Source organism: Pangasianodon hypophthalmus, chromosome 25 (assembly GCF_027358585.1).
Source record: "Pangasianodon hypophthalmus isolate fPanHyp1 chromosome 25, fPanHyp1.pri, whole genome shotgun sequence".
Lineage (NCBI taxonomy): Eukaryota > Metazoa > Chordata > Actinopteri > Siluriformes > Pangasiidae > Pangasianodon > Pangasianodon hypophthalmus.
In genome coordinates, this window is record NC_069734.1 from 15,701,697 (window position 1) to 15,716,696 (window position 15,000).

At 40.7% G+C, this 15,000-nt stretch overlaps 1 protein-coding gene across 10 annotated transcripts in view; it reads left to right on the plus strand.

Moving 5' to 3' along the window:
- Positions 1–15,000, plus strand: part of LOC113547438 (R3H domain-containing protein 1) — a 48,583-nt gene that overhangs the window by 17,994 nt on the left and 15,589 nt on the right. For 8 of the 10 annotated variants that reach the window (XM_026947773.3, XM_026947776.3, XM_026947775.3 and 5 more), the window contains exons 2-10: positions 615–740; positions 914–1,146; positions 4,344–4,382; positions 5,457–5,540; positions 11,086–11,218; positions 11,596–11,674; positions 12,636–12,695; positions 13,559–13,699; positions 14,890–14,998. In XM_026947773.3, coding sequence (XP_026803574.1) covers positions 952–1,146; positions 4,344–4,382; positions 5,457–5,540; positions 11,086–11,218; positions 11,596–11,674; positions 12,636–12,695; positions 13,559–13,699; positions 14,890–14,998 — 840 coding nt within the window. In that variant the 5' untranslated portion in view covers positions 615–740; positions 914–951. The remainder of the gene's footprint in view (positions 1–614; positions 741–913; positions 1,147–4,343; positions 4,383–5,456; positions 5,541–11,085; positions 11,219–11,595; positions 11,675–12,635; positions 12,696–13,558; positions 13,700–14,889; positions 14,999–15,000) is intronic. The other 2 variants (XM_053229291.1, XM_026947780.3) reach the window with 2 other exon arrangements.

Here is a 15,000-nt window from a genome sequence, read left to right on the forward strand (position 1 = left end):
CACTGTCTTTCATCTGTCTCTCTTCTTCTTAGCCTCTCTTTGTCTCTCTCCCTTTGCTTTTCTGTCTCTCTTTTGCTTTCTTCTATTCTCTTTGTCTTTCATTCGCTTTCGTTCTGTCTCTCTCTCTCTCTCTCTCTCCCTCCTTCCCTCAGCCTCTCATTGTGTGTCTGTCTCTCACTCTCTCTCTCTCTCTCACTCTTAGCCTGTCTGTCTGTCTCTCTCTGTGTCTGTCTTTCGTTCTCTTCTATTATCTTTCTGTCTTTGATTCTTTTTCATTCTGACTTTGATTCTTTTTCATTCTCTCTATCTATCTCTCTCTCCCTCTCTCTCTCCCTCTCTCTCTCTCCCTCTCTCTCTCTGGTGTCAGTGCGATATGTATTTATTCATATATTCATGCAGGCTGCACTTTTTGTCTTTGACACTTTTCAAAGACGGCTGGATTTTTCTCCTCCTCCCACAAGACCCGGAAACCTTTCATTCATTTTAATGTCCACACAAACACACACACACACACACACACACACACACACACACACACGTATACAACCAAAAACTCTTCTTGGGTAATGGTGCACTCTCTGACCTTTCCCTGTGTGTGTGTGTGTGTGTTGCAGGTGTGTGAGGGCGATGCGGAAGGCGTGCACGGGTCGTGGTCATGTGACCCGACCCCACCATTGGTGACAGGGTCATGGAAGCAACTGGGTCCTACTGCCCCCCGAGTTACTGCCCCAACACAGCCGGTAAGCAAACACACACACACACACGTCAAAAGATAAAACTATTTTTAATGCATGCCAGTGTTCAGAAACGTATATTTACGTATAAACGAATATGTTCATTATTAACGTATATGCAGGTTTATTTAATTTAATTGTCCTCCTCTGTCCCTGTCCTGTGGTGTGCGTCCCGGCAGGTTGTGTGTGTGTATGTGCGTGTTAGGCGTCGGCTCCGATGAGAATGTCTGAAGTTGCGCTGGAGGAAAGAGGCTGCGACGCGATGAAAGTCTTAGAGAGCGACGGCCCTCCCAAACCGCACAGCCCCGCACACGCACACGAACACAACGCCACGCACACGCAGCACCAAGAGCACACACACAACGAGTGTGTGAAAGAACAGAGCTGCTCGGACCTCAGTAACCAAACACAGGTGAGCTGGAGGGAAGCAAATCCATCACACACTCAGGAAAAATAAAAGGATGCTAAACTGGAGCTTTGCTTGTTGCTGACGTGGTCATGCGATCGTTATCGTTTGTACCTTTACGTACGAGAGACTGCAGTATCCAGCTTCCTAACTAAAAGTCAGGGGAAAAAATGCTGAGGAAAGAACGTCTCTTCCTTAGGAACTGATCATTTCTCACCGCTAAAGATTCGTACCCAATTTGCATTATATCTCTGCTTTATAAATCGTTGCATAATTATGCTGTATTATGTGATAAACCAATAATTATCCAAAATCTGCTTTGTCACCTACAGCACAGGAATTTAATAACGGTAGAATGATGCGTTGACTCAGGGCGAACAGCAAGTGTGTTTTTCTTTCTTCCCCTAATCAAATAATTCAACACGTTCATACTGAATTAATGTTCTGCCATTAGAAGAACAGATACAACAATATCAGGCTTGTATTGTGGTTATTATTTTTTTTAAACCAGCAATTAGTTGATATACTAATCAGCATTGCACTGAGATATAATGAACGATAGACACATTGTCCACCAAGTGGATCGCTGCGTAAGTCCGATGAGCGAGAGCAGAGGATGGAGCCAATAGCAGTCAGATCCTGGCCCAGCTGCTGCGTGATTGGCTCCAAGCAGGCCAGAGGGGCCAGAATATCTGGAGCCGAAACAACCCCCACCCCCCACCCCCACCCCCCCTCAGGCTTATCCGCAAACTTCCTGTGTGTCATTCCAAGTCATGGGATGGCTGTGCGTGTGCGTGTGTGACTTTGCCACCATCTGTCACTGGCAGCATGACGGAGGAAGAGAGCCAAACTTCATCTCGCTGTCTTTCTCTCGCTTTCTGTCTTTCCCAATTAGCTGCTTCACTGATGCACTCGCATGGCACACCTTCTGTCACTGCAACAACCTACTTACTGTAGTGCTACAGTACAACACACACACACACACACACACACACTCACGTCCCAAACAATCTATTATACACACACAAAGATTTCATATCCTTCATTAGATTTATTTAAACTCATTTCTATATTCAAATACATTTCTATATATTATTATATCTATATCCGTATCTATCTATCTATCTATCTCTCTCTCAATCTCTCTCTCTCTCTCTCTCTCTCTATATATATATATATATATATATATATATATATATATATATATATATATATATATATATATAAAATCAGAACCCTAATTCTATGTATTTAAGTGTGTATAGAATTCTTAACAATAAATAATAAAGGAAAATAGCATTATCTCATTAAAATAATTAAAATAATTTTCTGAGTGAAGTAAAGATTTACGTCTTTACTTTTGCTTTCTTTTTCTTTCTTTCTTTCTTTCTTTCGCTTTACTTTGCTTTCTGCTTTTCTTTGGATCCACGTGTCACTGCAGATCAATACAGAGTTCCTCTGATTGATCATCTCTATCCTAAAGGGAGTGGTCTCTTCTAGGATAACTCCGCCCCCATCCACAGCACATGAACGTTCACATGAGGATGAAAATGATGTAAACCGTATGCGATGCCCTCACACTCGCCAGATCTCAACCCGTTTTAACACCTTTGGGGGATTTTGATGATAGTGATGTGTCCGTGCTCTCCACCACCATTATTAAAACATCAACTGAGGGAATATCTTTTGGAAGTGTGGCGTTTATCACTCCATTACTTTTGCAGAGATGTGTAGAATCTGTGCCAAGTTGCTTTAAAGCTGTTTTGGAGGCTCATGCTGGCTGAACACCTTATTATTGTTGGTTTTTCCTTTAATTTGTCACCCGGCTGTATATGGTGATCCATTACCCTATAACACTTTTTGGAAATCTAACTCTCACTGCACTGACATTCCCCCCCTTTTTTTTGTTTTTTTGTTTTTGTAAAATTGTTCTGACTTTTACTAGCTGTGTGTGACTGCGACGGGGATAAAGATGCATGATAGGAAATGTCGAAAGCCATTAGGGAAAGGCATGGCTTAATCTGCATTCACACTAGCAAGTGACAAAGCAGGCGAAGGTTCATTTTCTATGCAAGTTCACAGCATGAGGCTCGATTCCAGAGACACGGCAACAAACTGACATTTGAATTGATATTTTCACAATTTCATGCAAATGAGTTCTGATGCAACTGAAGCAACAAATCCAAATAAACATCCTCTTCAAAAATTCATACGAAACCCATTCTTAAAAATAAAGGTGCCAGAAAAGCTGATTTGGAATGATTCCATGGAGAAACTCTTGAGTTTCCTGAAGAACTTTTCTTTTTTTCTTTTTTTTTTTGGTTACAGTAGAAGAAAAATTCCCATGGTAGAAAATGGTTATTCAGTTATATTGTGGCAAAAAAAAAAGAAATATGGACAGAAAAGGATTGCTCTGTTCTTCAGGTAGCAAAGGTAATCAGGTGTCATGGTGTAGATGGCTACATAAAGCCTAGCTAGAACCTACTGCATGGTATATTTCTGAAATATTAAGTGTTATTTGTTCTGTTTCTTCACTGTATTGAAAAGAAATTAACATCAGATTGCAAAGCCTTCTGAGTGAGTCGTGGTTCTCGAATCATGGACTGCTTTCACGCTAGACATTTCTCCTACGGCAAAAGTGCTGAGCCTTCCGTGCTGATGTGAACTGAAAAAAAAAAAAAAAAACAACTCTCGTCTGACGCACAAAATGTAACCATAATAGTACCACCATAGAGTCTTAACTTGTACAGGCTACCTAGCTGGTGGTGTTATTAATAATAAAGATTCAATTATTTTTCAATATTTAGTCTAAGGTGAAGAGGAGTTTCGGTTTGTTCGACTAAACAGCATTTAGACCACTGCATGAAGCCGTAGTTTAAGTCGAACTGGTCTTTGATGTTTGATACCAACATACATCTCAAAATGAATTCGTTTGTTATGTCTAGTTATGTTTATGTCTAGTTATGTTGATGTCTAAGAATATTTTTTGGCGTGTCAGCCCTCATGAGTTTATTTAAAGAACCTAATAATCCTCCTTTGGCAAACCAGTTGAGACTGGGATATCTTCAAATGTCTTCTTTTTTTTTTTTTTTTTTTTTTTTTTTGTCCCTTTTGCTTGGAGAGCTGAAAAGAAAGCAGAATCTAGCCTGTGCTTAAAATGATTGTAAAATGGTGCCTCATTGTCTCTACTTCCTGTCATGCAGCCGTCCAGCACAGCAGGACAGCCAATGAGACGCTCCAAGGTATCGTACCATCATCTTACGCACGCTTTGGCATAAATGACTAATAACTCCATCTGTGATCTCAGGCTTGTTTTGCTGCTCATCTCATATAAACTCTGATTAGGTTTCAGCTTGACCAAAAAAAAGATTTTTTTTTTTTTTTTTTGATCAGCATCAAACGTGAGCAGAATGTTCATTCCTAGTACCAAAGGGCCACTGCACTAATTTTACTAGCAGTTTCGCATGCCGAGTTATATATGCTGAAAAACCTAAAATTTAAAATGCTTTGGCCTTTCAGTACTGACTAAATAAAAATTTAAAGAGCACAGGAGACGGCAGCAGCAGCAGCAGCACTTGGTGGGGAAACGTACTCCCGAGTATTAAAAAAGCAACCCATCAAGTTGGCAAATTACCTTCATAAGTGCATTTTAATGGCGCTTTAATGAAGGCGATGGCTGAAATGCTTTTGGGGTATTTTTCGGGAACAAGGCGTGCATTCTGGAGATCATCTCCACCAAGTGCAGTCAGTATTCAGTGTTTGCATCATTACTGTGCATCTTGGACAAAAGCATGTTTCTTTGTGCTGTTGTCATGCAATTTGGATTTGTTCATGAAGAGCATCTTGTGGATTTCAAGTCTTTGCAGCTGTGTATCGTGTGTACGTTTTTTTTTGGTGATGGTGTTGTTTTGTATACAGACGAGCTTTCAGTCACTTGTCTAGTGATTTTCTTTTGTGTTTGTCTTGCTCGTGTAGTGCTTGTTTTTACTTTGTACCTTCCGTTTGATATGTTTGGTCTTGACAGCGTCATTGTTTTGTTGTCGGCCGTGTTTGTAGTGCCTGTTGACCTTTCTAACAGATTTTCAGACGTTGACGGACAGCGATGGCATAAACAGCACAATGCTTCGTCGCTCTTAAAACGGAACGCTCTAAAACAACTCGTCCCCGCTCGAGCTCGTTGACCTCTGAAAATCATTTTCCATGTTTTGTTTTCTGTGTGGGCGAGAAGTGCAGAGGTTGGCGTTTACATTTTAACTGTTTTATGGCAACAAAAGCTGAGCAGCTCTTTATTCACAACCACGGTTTATCTTCTCCAGTCAAACGCAAAAGTAAAATTAGTCCGGAGTTTGGCGGTGTGTGAAGAATCGTCGCCACCCACAATCTCAGAGCCATCACACCAGGTAAAGTGTGTATGTGTGTGTGTGTCTAAGCTACGGCTGTGCAGTCTGACCATATGATATCCATATTGCAAAAAATCAAACCATCTTTAATTTTGTTCCTTATTATTAATTTCTGAACTGTGAGTCTTAAGAGCCCTGTCAGACTATATCAACAAAAGCATATGGACACCTGACCAATCACACCCATGTGCATTTTGAACATCCCATTCCATATTTAGTCCCTCTGTAGCTGTTTATAATGATTTCCACTCTTCTGGGAAGGCTTTCCACTCGATTTTGGATCGTGGCTGTTGGGATTTGCCGCTTCAGTCATAAGAGCGTTAGTGAGGTCAGGCACTGATGTCGGGTAAAGAGTGCATTCCGTGTCATCCCAAAGGGTCAGGGTTCTGTGCAGGCCAATTGTTATTCCACACCAAGGCAAACTTTGGCAAACCATGTTTTTATGGTGTGCACATATCTTTGTCATGCTGGAACAGGTTTGTGGCCCCTTACTTCCCAGTGAAGGAAAATCTTAATGCCACAGCCTACAAAGACATTCAAGACAATGGTGTGCTCACATATGGGCAAGTATCCAAATATCTCGTCACCCTTGTCGACAATTGTTTTACCAATACGTGCATTTGAGCCTGGCAGGCAAGAGTTGTGATTGGCTGTTGAGTCAGTGCAGGAAAAAAAAAAAACGAAACATCTAAGCATCTGCCTTCCTGTGGCTTGCTATATTTTTTCAATGAAATGACTGCTTACTTTTAGAGGGTGTTTAAATGAATTCGCTCATTCCGTCTTGTTTAACTGCCTGTACGTCTTTGATTTCAGTGATTATATTATTTTCGGCCATGCAGGTAATTAGCCCACAGCTCATCACACCTCATTTAGTCTTGAGGACCAGTGCAGGTTTTCTTTCCGGAGTTCCCAGATCTCTTAGCAAACCTGCCAGCCCTGACTAACGAGGGCCTTCCCCCCTTCACCCTTTGGACAAGGGTCTTGATTTGATATGTCTGATTATCAAGCATTACATTCAACAGACTGCAAAATAAAATAGGCTATTTCTCATAACACCTGATACCTGACCATCACATCCATATGTGGTTCTTCTCCAAACTCACAAAGTTGGAAGCACACAATTGTCTAGAATGTCACTGTTTGTTGTAGCATTGAGATTTCCCTTCAGTGGAACTAACAGGCCTAACCCAAACTGGTTAACTGTTCAACAAGCACAGTTGGTTGTGGTAATTTTTTTATTTTTATTTTTTTTGTTAAACACACTTCGAGTCATGCTGTTGGGTGAGTGGCTAGTGAACTAGCATATTAGCTCAGGAAAAGAGCGGTGACTTTAGTCAGCAGCAAGCAGGGACCCAGAAGATTCCCCCAAATATTTGAGGTCTTGTGTATAGGACTAATTTGGGTTCCTGGTAAGTTATGATGTTGATAGCCAATGAGAGGTGGGCTGAGATTGTCGCATTCACACCAACAGGTACCTCTGTGGCATGCAAGATTGTCTGTTGCTGCTTATTTTTCTGGTGAGGGTTGTGACAGCGACAGATTGAGAAGATCACTCCAGACTTCTCTTTCTCCAGTCACAGATTCCAGCTTCTCTTTGGGGATCCCTAGAAGTTCCCAAACCAACCGTGAGCGATAGTCTCTCACATGGGTCCTGGGTCTGCCCTGGGATCTCTGTCCAGTGAGACATGCCTGATACAATTCTAGTGGGAGCTGATCTGGAGGCATCTTTGTAAAGTGCCCAAACCACCTCAACTGGCTCTTCTCAGTTTTATGGAGCAGCAGTTGTACTCACGGAGAGTAACCCTCCCCAGCAGCCCTGTGTAGGAACTTCATTTTCCGCAGGCCGCGCTCACGACCATATTCTTTTACACGCTACAGTCATCACAGCTGCTTTACTCTCAGCAGTGCAATGCTCGAGTGCGTGTTGGAGGTCCCCTATTGATGGTGCCAAGAGAACCTGATATCCTGTCCATGAAACCTCATTTGGCTGATGCTTTTGTCTAAAGCAACTTAAAATTGAGATAGGATACAACTAAGCAGTTGAGGATTAAGGGTCTTGCTCAAGGATCCTGCAGAGGCTGCTTGGTGGTGCTGGGAATTGAACTCCCATCCTTCCAATCAGTAGCCCAATGCCTTAACCACTGAGCTACCACTGCCCACAAATAGAAGTGAAGACAATACATAGTCTGACAACTCACTTAAATGGTTTTGACTTAACGCAAGAATCTGCTCAAAATGCTCACTGCACTATACAAAGACCGGATTTCACTAAGTAGCAACTCGGTTAACCTGTACTTGTGCAGTACCTCCCACAGCAATTGCCAAGGCACATGAGGCTTTGGTTGTTTTGATGGGTGGCCCGGACACGCACTTGCCTGCATAGACCACCCCCAGGGTGGCCTTCAGGGGTGGGTCCTGGTAATCCTAATGTGAGCAGGGTACACTTAGCCTTTTTTGTACCTTTCATGGGCAATATTAGGATCCCTCTTTGTCTGACCTCTGAAGTATGCAAACCCCTTTACCACAACAAGGTCTCAATCCACATAGCGGCTACAGTTTGTGGTTTCTAAACCAAATCCAAGTAGTAGGCAAAGAAGTTACATCTTAGTATCTGCATCTATCAGACTATTCTATGATGTCTTTTTACAATGACCTTGGCCCGTACGTTTGGTATTCTTTAGTTCCTTTTTGAGCAAATAATAAAACCAAACTGTATTTCACATTTATATTGACCTTTAAATCCAGTTTCTTGTTGAATATGCACAAAAAGTATAAAAAGAGAAACCAAATGAACTTTAAATGTTTTGCTGTTTAGCAAACCAATTGAAGCATCAAATGAACACTACTTAATCATTAGTGGCAAAAAAAAAAAAAAACGTCGCAAGTGAGTGAAAAGCATGCAAAAATTTTTAATGATACTGAGAATGTTTGCTAACCAATACTTACATAATAATGGATTTATCCGTACTTTAAGAAGAATTATAATTAGTATAACAGCTCGACAGTCATACTGCCACTACTCCTTTCATGAAACTTGGAGGCCAGATTTATCAGAGGTGTGAAACAAGGCGAAGGCGTTCAATAAGTGGGTGTGGATTGGGGTGTGTAGAGGATGCGGCAGGATCCGGGCAGATCTTCACTTAATCTGGCATGCATGTCACGCAGTGGTCCGGCTCGCTCTTCCCTAAACAGGTTCCCACCTTGTAAACAATTTTAAACCTCGCTCACATGTAATAGCTGACATCAATGCACTGAGAAGCTCTCGACATTTTGGTACATGTAATGCACTCCTTGTATTCACGCCGGTTGCTTTTGTGCCACAAATCTCCTGTTGATTACTTACACGATTTATGTTTATATTTGTAACATGTTAAATATCATCAAAATATATAAACGTATTTGAATATCATCAAAACCCTCCCAGACCTAAATATCGTAAAGCCTAAATATCTTCAAATGCCACGATAGAATATTTCTTTCTATGTTATCCCACCCGTCCTTGTTCTCGTGGACGCAGCTGTAGCTCTTGAGAGTCACACTTTCACAGCATCAGCATTCCGCTCAGTAATTGAGCTCAGTGTGTGGTAGGTGTGTTTGATTGAAAAGTGTGTGTCTGCTTCTCCCCCCCAACACCCCCCGCCCCCCCCTTCCCAAAAGGTGATGTGTGTGTTTAATAGACGGTGCTGTGTTTGTGTGTATTTAATAGATGCGTACAGGGAGTCAGTTTGTCCCGAGCGCAGTATTGCTTGCATCCATCATCTCTATAAAATGTAATTTTCCTGCGTCAGCGGCTTGCAGCTCTGCAGATTTTTTTTTATCCCCCCCCTCTCTGCGGATTGATATAATTGGCCACTTTCACTCAAAGCCCATTCCCGCCCATTATTAAGTTATCGCAAAGCTTGGAGAACCGTAAGGCCGCCTCAGCCAGACCGCACACCCAGCGCTTATACGGCACATTAAAGCAAAATATTGCAAAATTAGCATGGCTGCCACTGGAAAGCTCCGAATTAGACCGTAGAAAGGCTCAGCAAACAAGACTGAGAGAGCAGGAATGGTTTCTCAATGTGCGTTTAATAAATGCTTTTAAAAAGAGAGCCCCCCCCCCATTTGTGCATAATATAAAAAATATAAATCTAGTTACTCGCACACACATACAGCCAGGGTCATAAGTCTGAGACTGTGAGCTGATCTTATTGTACAAACATTTTCCGTAAAAAAAAAAAAAACATGATTTTATCAATTATGAAAAATAACATTATGTTAATTACTGATATTCTTTTTAATAACATCTTTTAGAATTAGCTATAAAATAAATGTTTAAACTGCACTGTTTATGTAGTGAATGTTCGATATTTTATATTTTAGGAAAGATAAGCTATAACTGGTGTTTGTGTAATTGGACTGTGTGAGGATGAACAGATGTTAATCAGCATTATGTCCTTGAAGGTGTGAATGAGATTTTTTTTTTTTTTTCCTCTGGGAATGAAGGTTTCTATTCACAGCCCCATCTTTTTTCACCATTTTATTTACCTTCTTTTCTTTCACTCGGCCGTCTTGCGTCTTATTCGGCACTCTGAGCGTAGCGAGCTCAGCTGCAGCGTTGCCGTCGAGCTTGAGAGACAGCAGTTGATCAATGGTGAGACGAGCTCGCTTTCCCCCATTTCATTGTTTTTTCTTTTTTCTTTTTCTTTCGTAAAGGGCATGACAGTTAATGATGGACCACGGTGTGTCCTTGAGAGAAATAAAGGGGGGAGGAAAGAGACAGCAATGATGGACACAGATGTCTTAAAAAAAAAAAAAAACTGTGAACACTCCTTTAACTGCTGTTTTTTTTGTTTTGTTTTTTTAAGCTGCTTTCGGTTTATTGGGATTGACATGTTGAAGTGAAGTCTATCAGGGAACAAGACAACGTTCATTATTCCTTTACATGTGAACATAAATAAATACTCTCCTAATTGTATGTCCTGGATCATAAGATGCATTTATTTCCATATTCCTGTTTGTAGTGTGTGTGTGTGTGTGTGTGTGTGTGTGTGTGTGTGTGTGTGTGTGTGTGTGTGCGTGTGTGTGTGTGTTTTTATGGTAGCTTGAACAGTTCTCGCTAACATAATAACGTCATTATTAGCATTATTATTGAGGAAGTGATTGGACAAGGAAAGCAGTTTGGTCTGAATGTTCACTATATGATTTTTTTTTTTTTTTTTTAATCAAATAAACAGATTTCTAAATACAGTGTTTAAATGCTGCTGCTTTCCTGCTTTTGAACATGGTTAAAGATGAAAAATTTGAATTGAAATGCTCTCTCTCACTCTCTCTCTTTCTCTCTCTCTAATGGGTTTAATTATTCTGCCTAAGAAAGAAAGATCAGAGTGAATGCTATAATTTCCTCTTTGATCGAAGAACGTCATGTTTTTTTTTTTTTTTTTTTTGGGGAAACATTTAAATATCTATCATTGCATTGTGGTGTTAAAACCTGGAACTCTAGGCTTTTTTTTTGTGCTTTAATTAAAATGCCTAATTGTATTGCTTAATGTGCATTATACAGGATAAGATCCATTTGCAGCTCAGCCAGCCTTCGGAGAAAGAGGAAGCTGCCAGCGGGGATGAAGAACACACCGAGAAGAGCCCGGAAAAGACAGAGCGAGCCGACAAAGTGCCAAGAAGATCACTGTCGAGAGGTGTGTGTGTGTGTGTGTGTGTGTGTGTGTTTGCACAAATGTTACTGTGGGTGGGTTCATGATGTATCATAAACGTCCCACTTTAAATAAGCCTTGAATATTTATATAATATTTAAAATGGGTGTAATAGTCAGTTGATTGTAGGACAAGGTGCTTAATATAAAGCAGCAGAAGGGTGTGTGTGTGTGTGTGTGTGTGTGTGTGTGTGTGTGTGTGTGTGTGTGTGTGTGTGTGTCAGTGTCAGTGTCAGTCACAGTGACTGGTGCTGGCAGATGAGGTGTTTTCTCACACGCCAGATGGAGACAGCAGAATGTATGCAGCATGTAAAATCTCTCTCTCTCTCTCTCTCTCTCTCTCTCTCTCTCTCTCTCTTTCAGACCCCAGTCAGGAGTACACCGACTCCACAGGAATCGATCTCCATGAATTTCTGGTCAACACACTGAAGAATAATCCTCGGTATGTTCGGCGCTTTCATACCATAAAGCCTGTAACTCTCCTCCTGTCAGTTTCGATCATTAATTTCCCTCCTGCACCATCGAGCCTGCTGGGCGAAGCCACCGGGAGCTAACAAATCGAGCGTTGCTCCTCTCCTGGAAAGAAAAAAAAAAAAAAAAAAACAACAACAACAAAATGGAAGTTTGTTTGTAAACTCAACTATTTCCCAGACAAAAGCATCTTTCAGCTGTGCTTCAGGGAAGATTGATGCCTCAAGGCTTAAAGAAGGGAAAAGAGTTCTTTATTAAAAAGTTCTTTAGGCTTTCTCAGCATCCTCGCTTGATTAAAATTTAACAGCAGTAGCGGCTCGGCAGTTAAGACTGTGCACGCACGCTGACTGGGAAGTGTAAGTGTAAGTGTCAAGTGTTATTACATCATAAAACCTAAGAGCCAATCACGTTTAATATGCAGGTGTCAGCTAAAGCAGTTTACAAGGGAAAGTGTTGGACATGTGTAGTGTTAATTTGCTAATTTATAGAATCTGAATTACACTATGAGGTTGAAACGTTATGATGTTTTCTAATCCTGACGTGTCTAGAGAACACAAAATGGCGTCCGTTATGCAACGTGCGGCGTCGCTTTTGTTTGTTTTTATACATCGCAGACAGACATACCGCGTCCTAAAAGTCAACGTGACACGCCAGACACGTCTCGGCTAATCGACTACATTTAGAGTAAGCGGAAAATTGTGCAAATTAGATTTCTTTTCTCCCCAAACCATTCTTTTAACCCGATGAACTGTTCCGGCTTTTGTACTTAGATCGGATTCCGTCTCATTTGTAAATCTGCCAACGGATTTAACGCGGCCTAATAAGTTAACACGTCTTTGTTTTGTGCGCGGAATGTAGCTCATTTTGTTTTTTTGCTCATACCCAGTAAGCGAGGTTATGACTAATAACACTAATAACCGTTGTCATTGCAGGGACCGAATGATGCTGCTGAAGCTGGAGCAGGACATTCTGGACTTCATCGGTAACAATGAGTAAGTCATTAAGGACAGCAGTGCTCTTCAAATCCACGGGGAAATAACACTCAGGAACAGCATCACTGATTATGTTCGTTAGTCGATTATAAAGACCGGACATTACCGTTCTGCCACGTGGCTTCAAAATATGCCAAAATTCCTCTTACGAAGTCTTCATACAATCCTCTAGCAGTCAGATCTCAGCCTCCACATGCTCAGCCTTCGTAGCCTACCCACCATTACACAGATCATCTCTAAGCTTATCTAGCATGTACTCCTGGAGTTCCATACGTACGTCCTTATTTACAGGAATATCAGCTGTCAGTAAAATTCACTTCTGAATTTCAGATCTATGGATCTAGGTGTTATTTTGAACTCTTTCAGCAATTTTTTATAAACAGGTTTTCACAAGTGTGTTTAGTGTGACACTACTAGCGCATTACTCATTCCCAGAGTCCACAAACCGTCAGTAGAAACTATTTTTACTAGTTAAATAAATTAGCTTGTGGGAATAACAAAGAATCAGTAACGTGCAGGGATTGTAGAAGCAGTGGCGGCTGTCCAGAGTGTTAGTCCTGCTGTTTCGTCTGTGGTGCAAGCTGCGTCAGGACTGTGGATAAGCAGAATCATAATACAAACTCATTTTTGTTTTGTCAGTACTGACTGAAGTTAAATTACATTAGCATTTTCAGCTCAGTTAATGGTTTCTGGCTAACATGCTGAAATGTTCATTTGCTAATGAGTTTATGATTTGTCCACCTCTGGTGAATCCTGGAAGGGTGTTATACTGTATAAATGAAATAATTGTCAGTAATAGTATAGGTTGTAATTAAAATGGATATAATTTAGTTGGGTTGAAACATATGTCCCGTTTCAAACAGGTCCCACAAGAGGAAGTTCCCCCCAATGACATCATACCACCGGATGCTGCTGCACAGAGTGGCGGCGTACTTCGGCCTGGAGCACAACGTCGACCAGACCGGCAAATCGGTCATCATCAACAAAACCAGCAATACCAGGATGTGAGTGTCATTTAATGAGCGAAATCTCCTAAACTCTCAAATACACTTCCTGAGTGCGGTGGACTGTCGTGATATTCTAAGAAAGGACAGAATTGTCATAACACATTATAAAGCTGTGCTCACAAATGGTATTTTCTGTTAATATGCTACTACTTTTACTCTTTTTTTTTAAGGTTTCTATTGTTATTGTGTTGTGATTTTATTTTATTTTTTTTATACCATTCTACTGTTAGTACAGAGAATATTAGGAATGCCAGGTAGTGTTATTGCATCCAGCTATTTATAAAAAAAAAAAAACCTTGGTTTCTTCAGGTCATGATTGTGTTTTTTTTGATGATTCATATTTGTAATGTTATTCTATTACTTTTATTGCCATCATTAACTTTAATATCCACTTGGACAAACCACTTTGGATTTTTTTGGAACGCAAATGAAAAGTGCTTTATAAATGAGGCTTGTTATTATTTTAATGACTCTTTTTGGGCTGATAGGCGGTTATTAGCCGGTTTTGCCTCACTTCCTGCTTGGTAATACTCCAAAAGGCGCTGACATTTTAAGCTTTTAAACACTAGATTGCAAAACTCGTGTTAAGTGTTCCCGGTGTTCAGTGGCATTTGGCCAGCGCGGGCTGCGAAATGCAATTTAAAAAGCAGATGATCTATTGAGAACGAGATTTTTTTAGCTCGTCCGTGGCAGAGTTTGGTAGCCGGACCATCTTTCCAGCACAAATACGCACTAAGGATAATGATAAATAGTGACTGTTCTTAGTATAGCACCATTCTCATACACGTGGATACTTTACCGGGAGGAGAAAAAAAAAAGAAAGATAATGCCAGTGCACTATATTATTTATTTTCTGCAAAGACAATACATCTATAATTTAAATGCGTCTCTCTCGGTGACCGTAATCCCATAATTCCATTCACCAGAAGAGAATTTTATTAAAGTTGCATTAAAGAGAAGCATGATATACAAGTATACAGAATTGTGGCCCCTAGCTTTCACAGATATGGATAAACATAGAATTTTTAGTACAACATCCTGATAATATTGAAAACAGTCATAAAAGATTGGGCAGTTATTGTGATATGAGAACGTTACGTAAGCACATGCAGACTGATTTGTATCCGAGGTCGTTCAAGGCTTTACGTAAAACTGTCAGATTCTGATTACGACTCTCTCTTTTGCAGACCGGATCAGAAGTTCTCGGAGCACATAAAAGACGACAAAACTGATGATTTCCAAAAGCGTTACATCCTGAAGAGGGACAGCTTAAGCCTAGACCAGGAGGATGGCAGGGT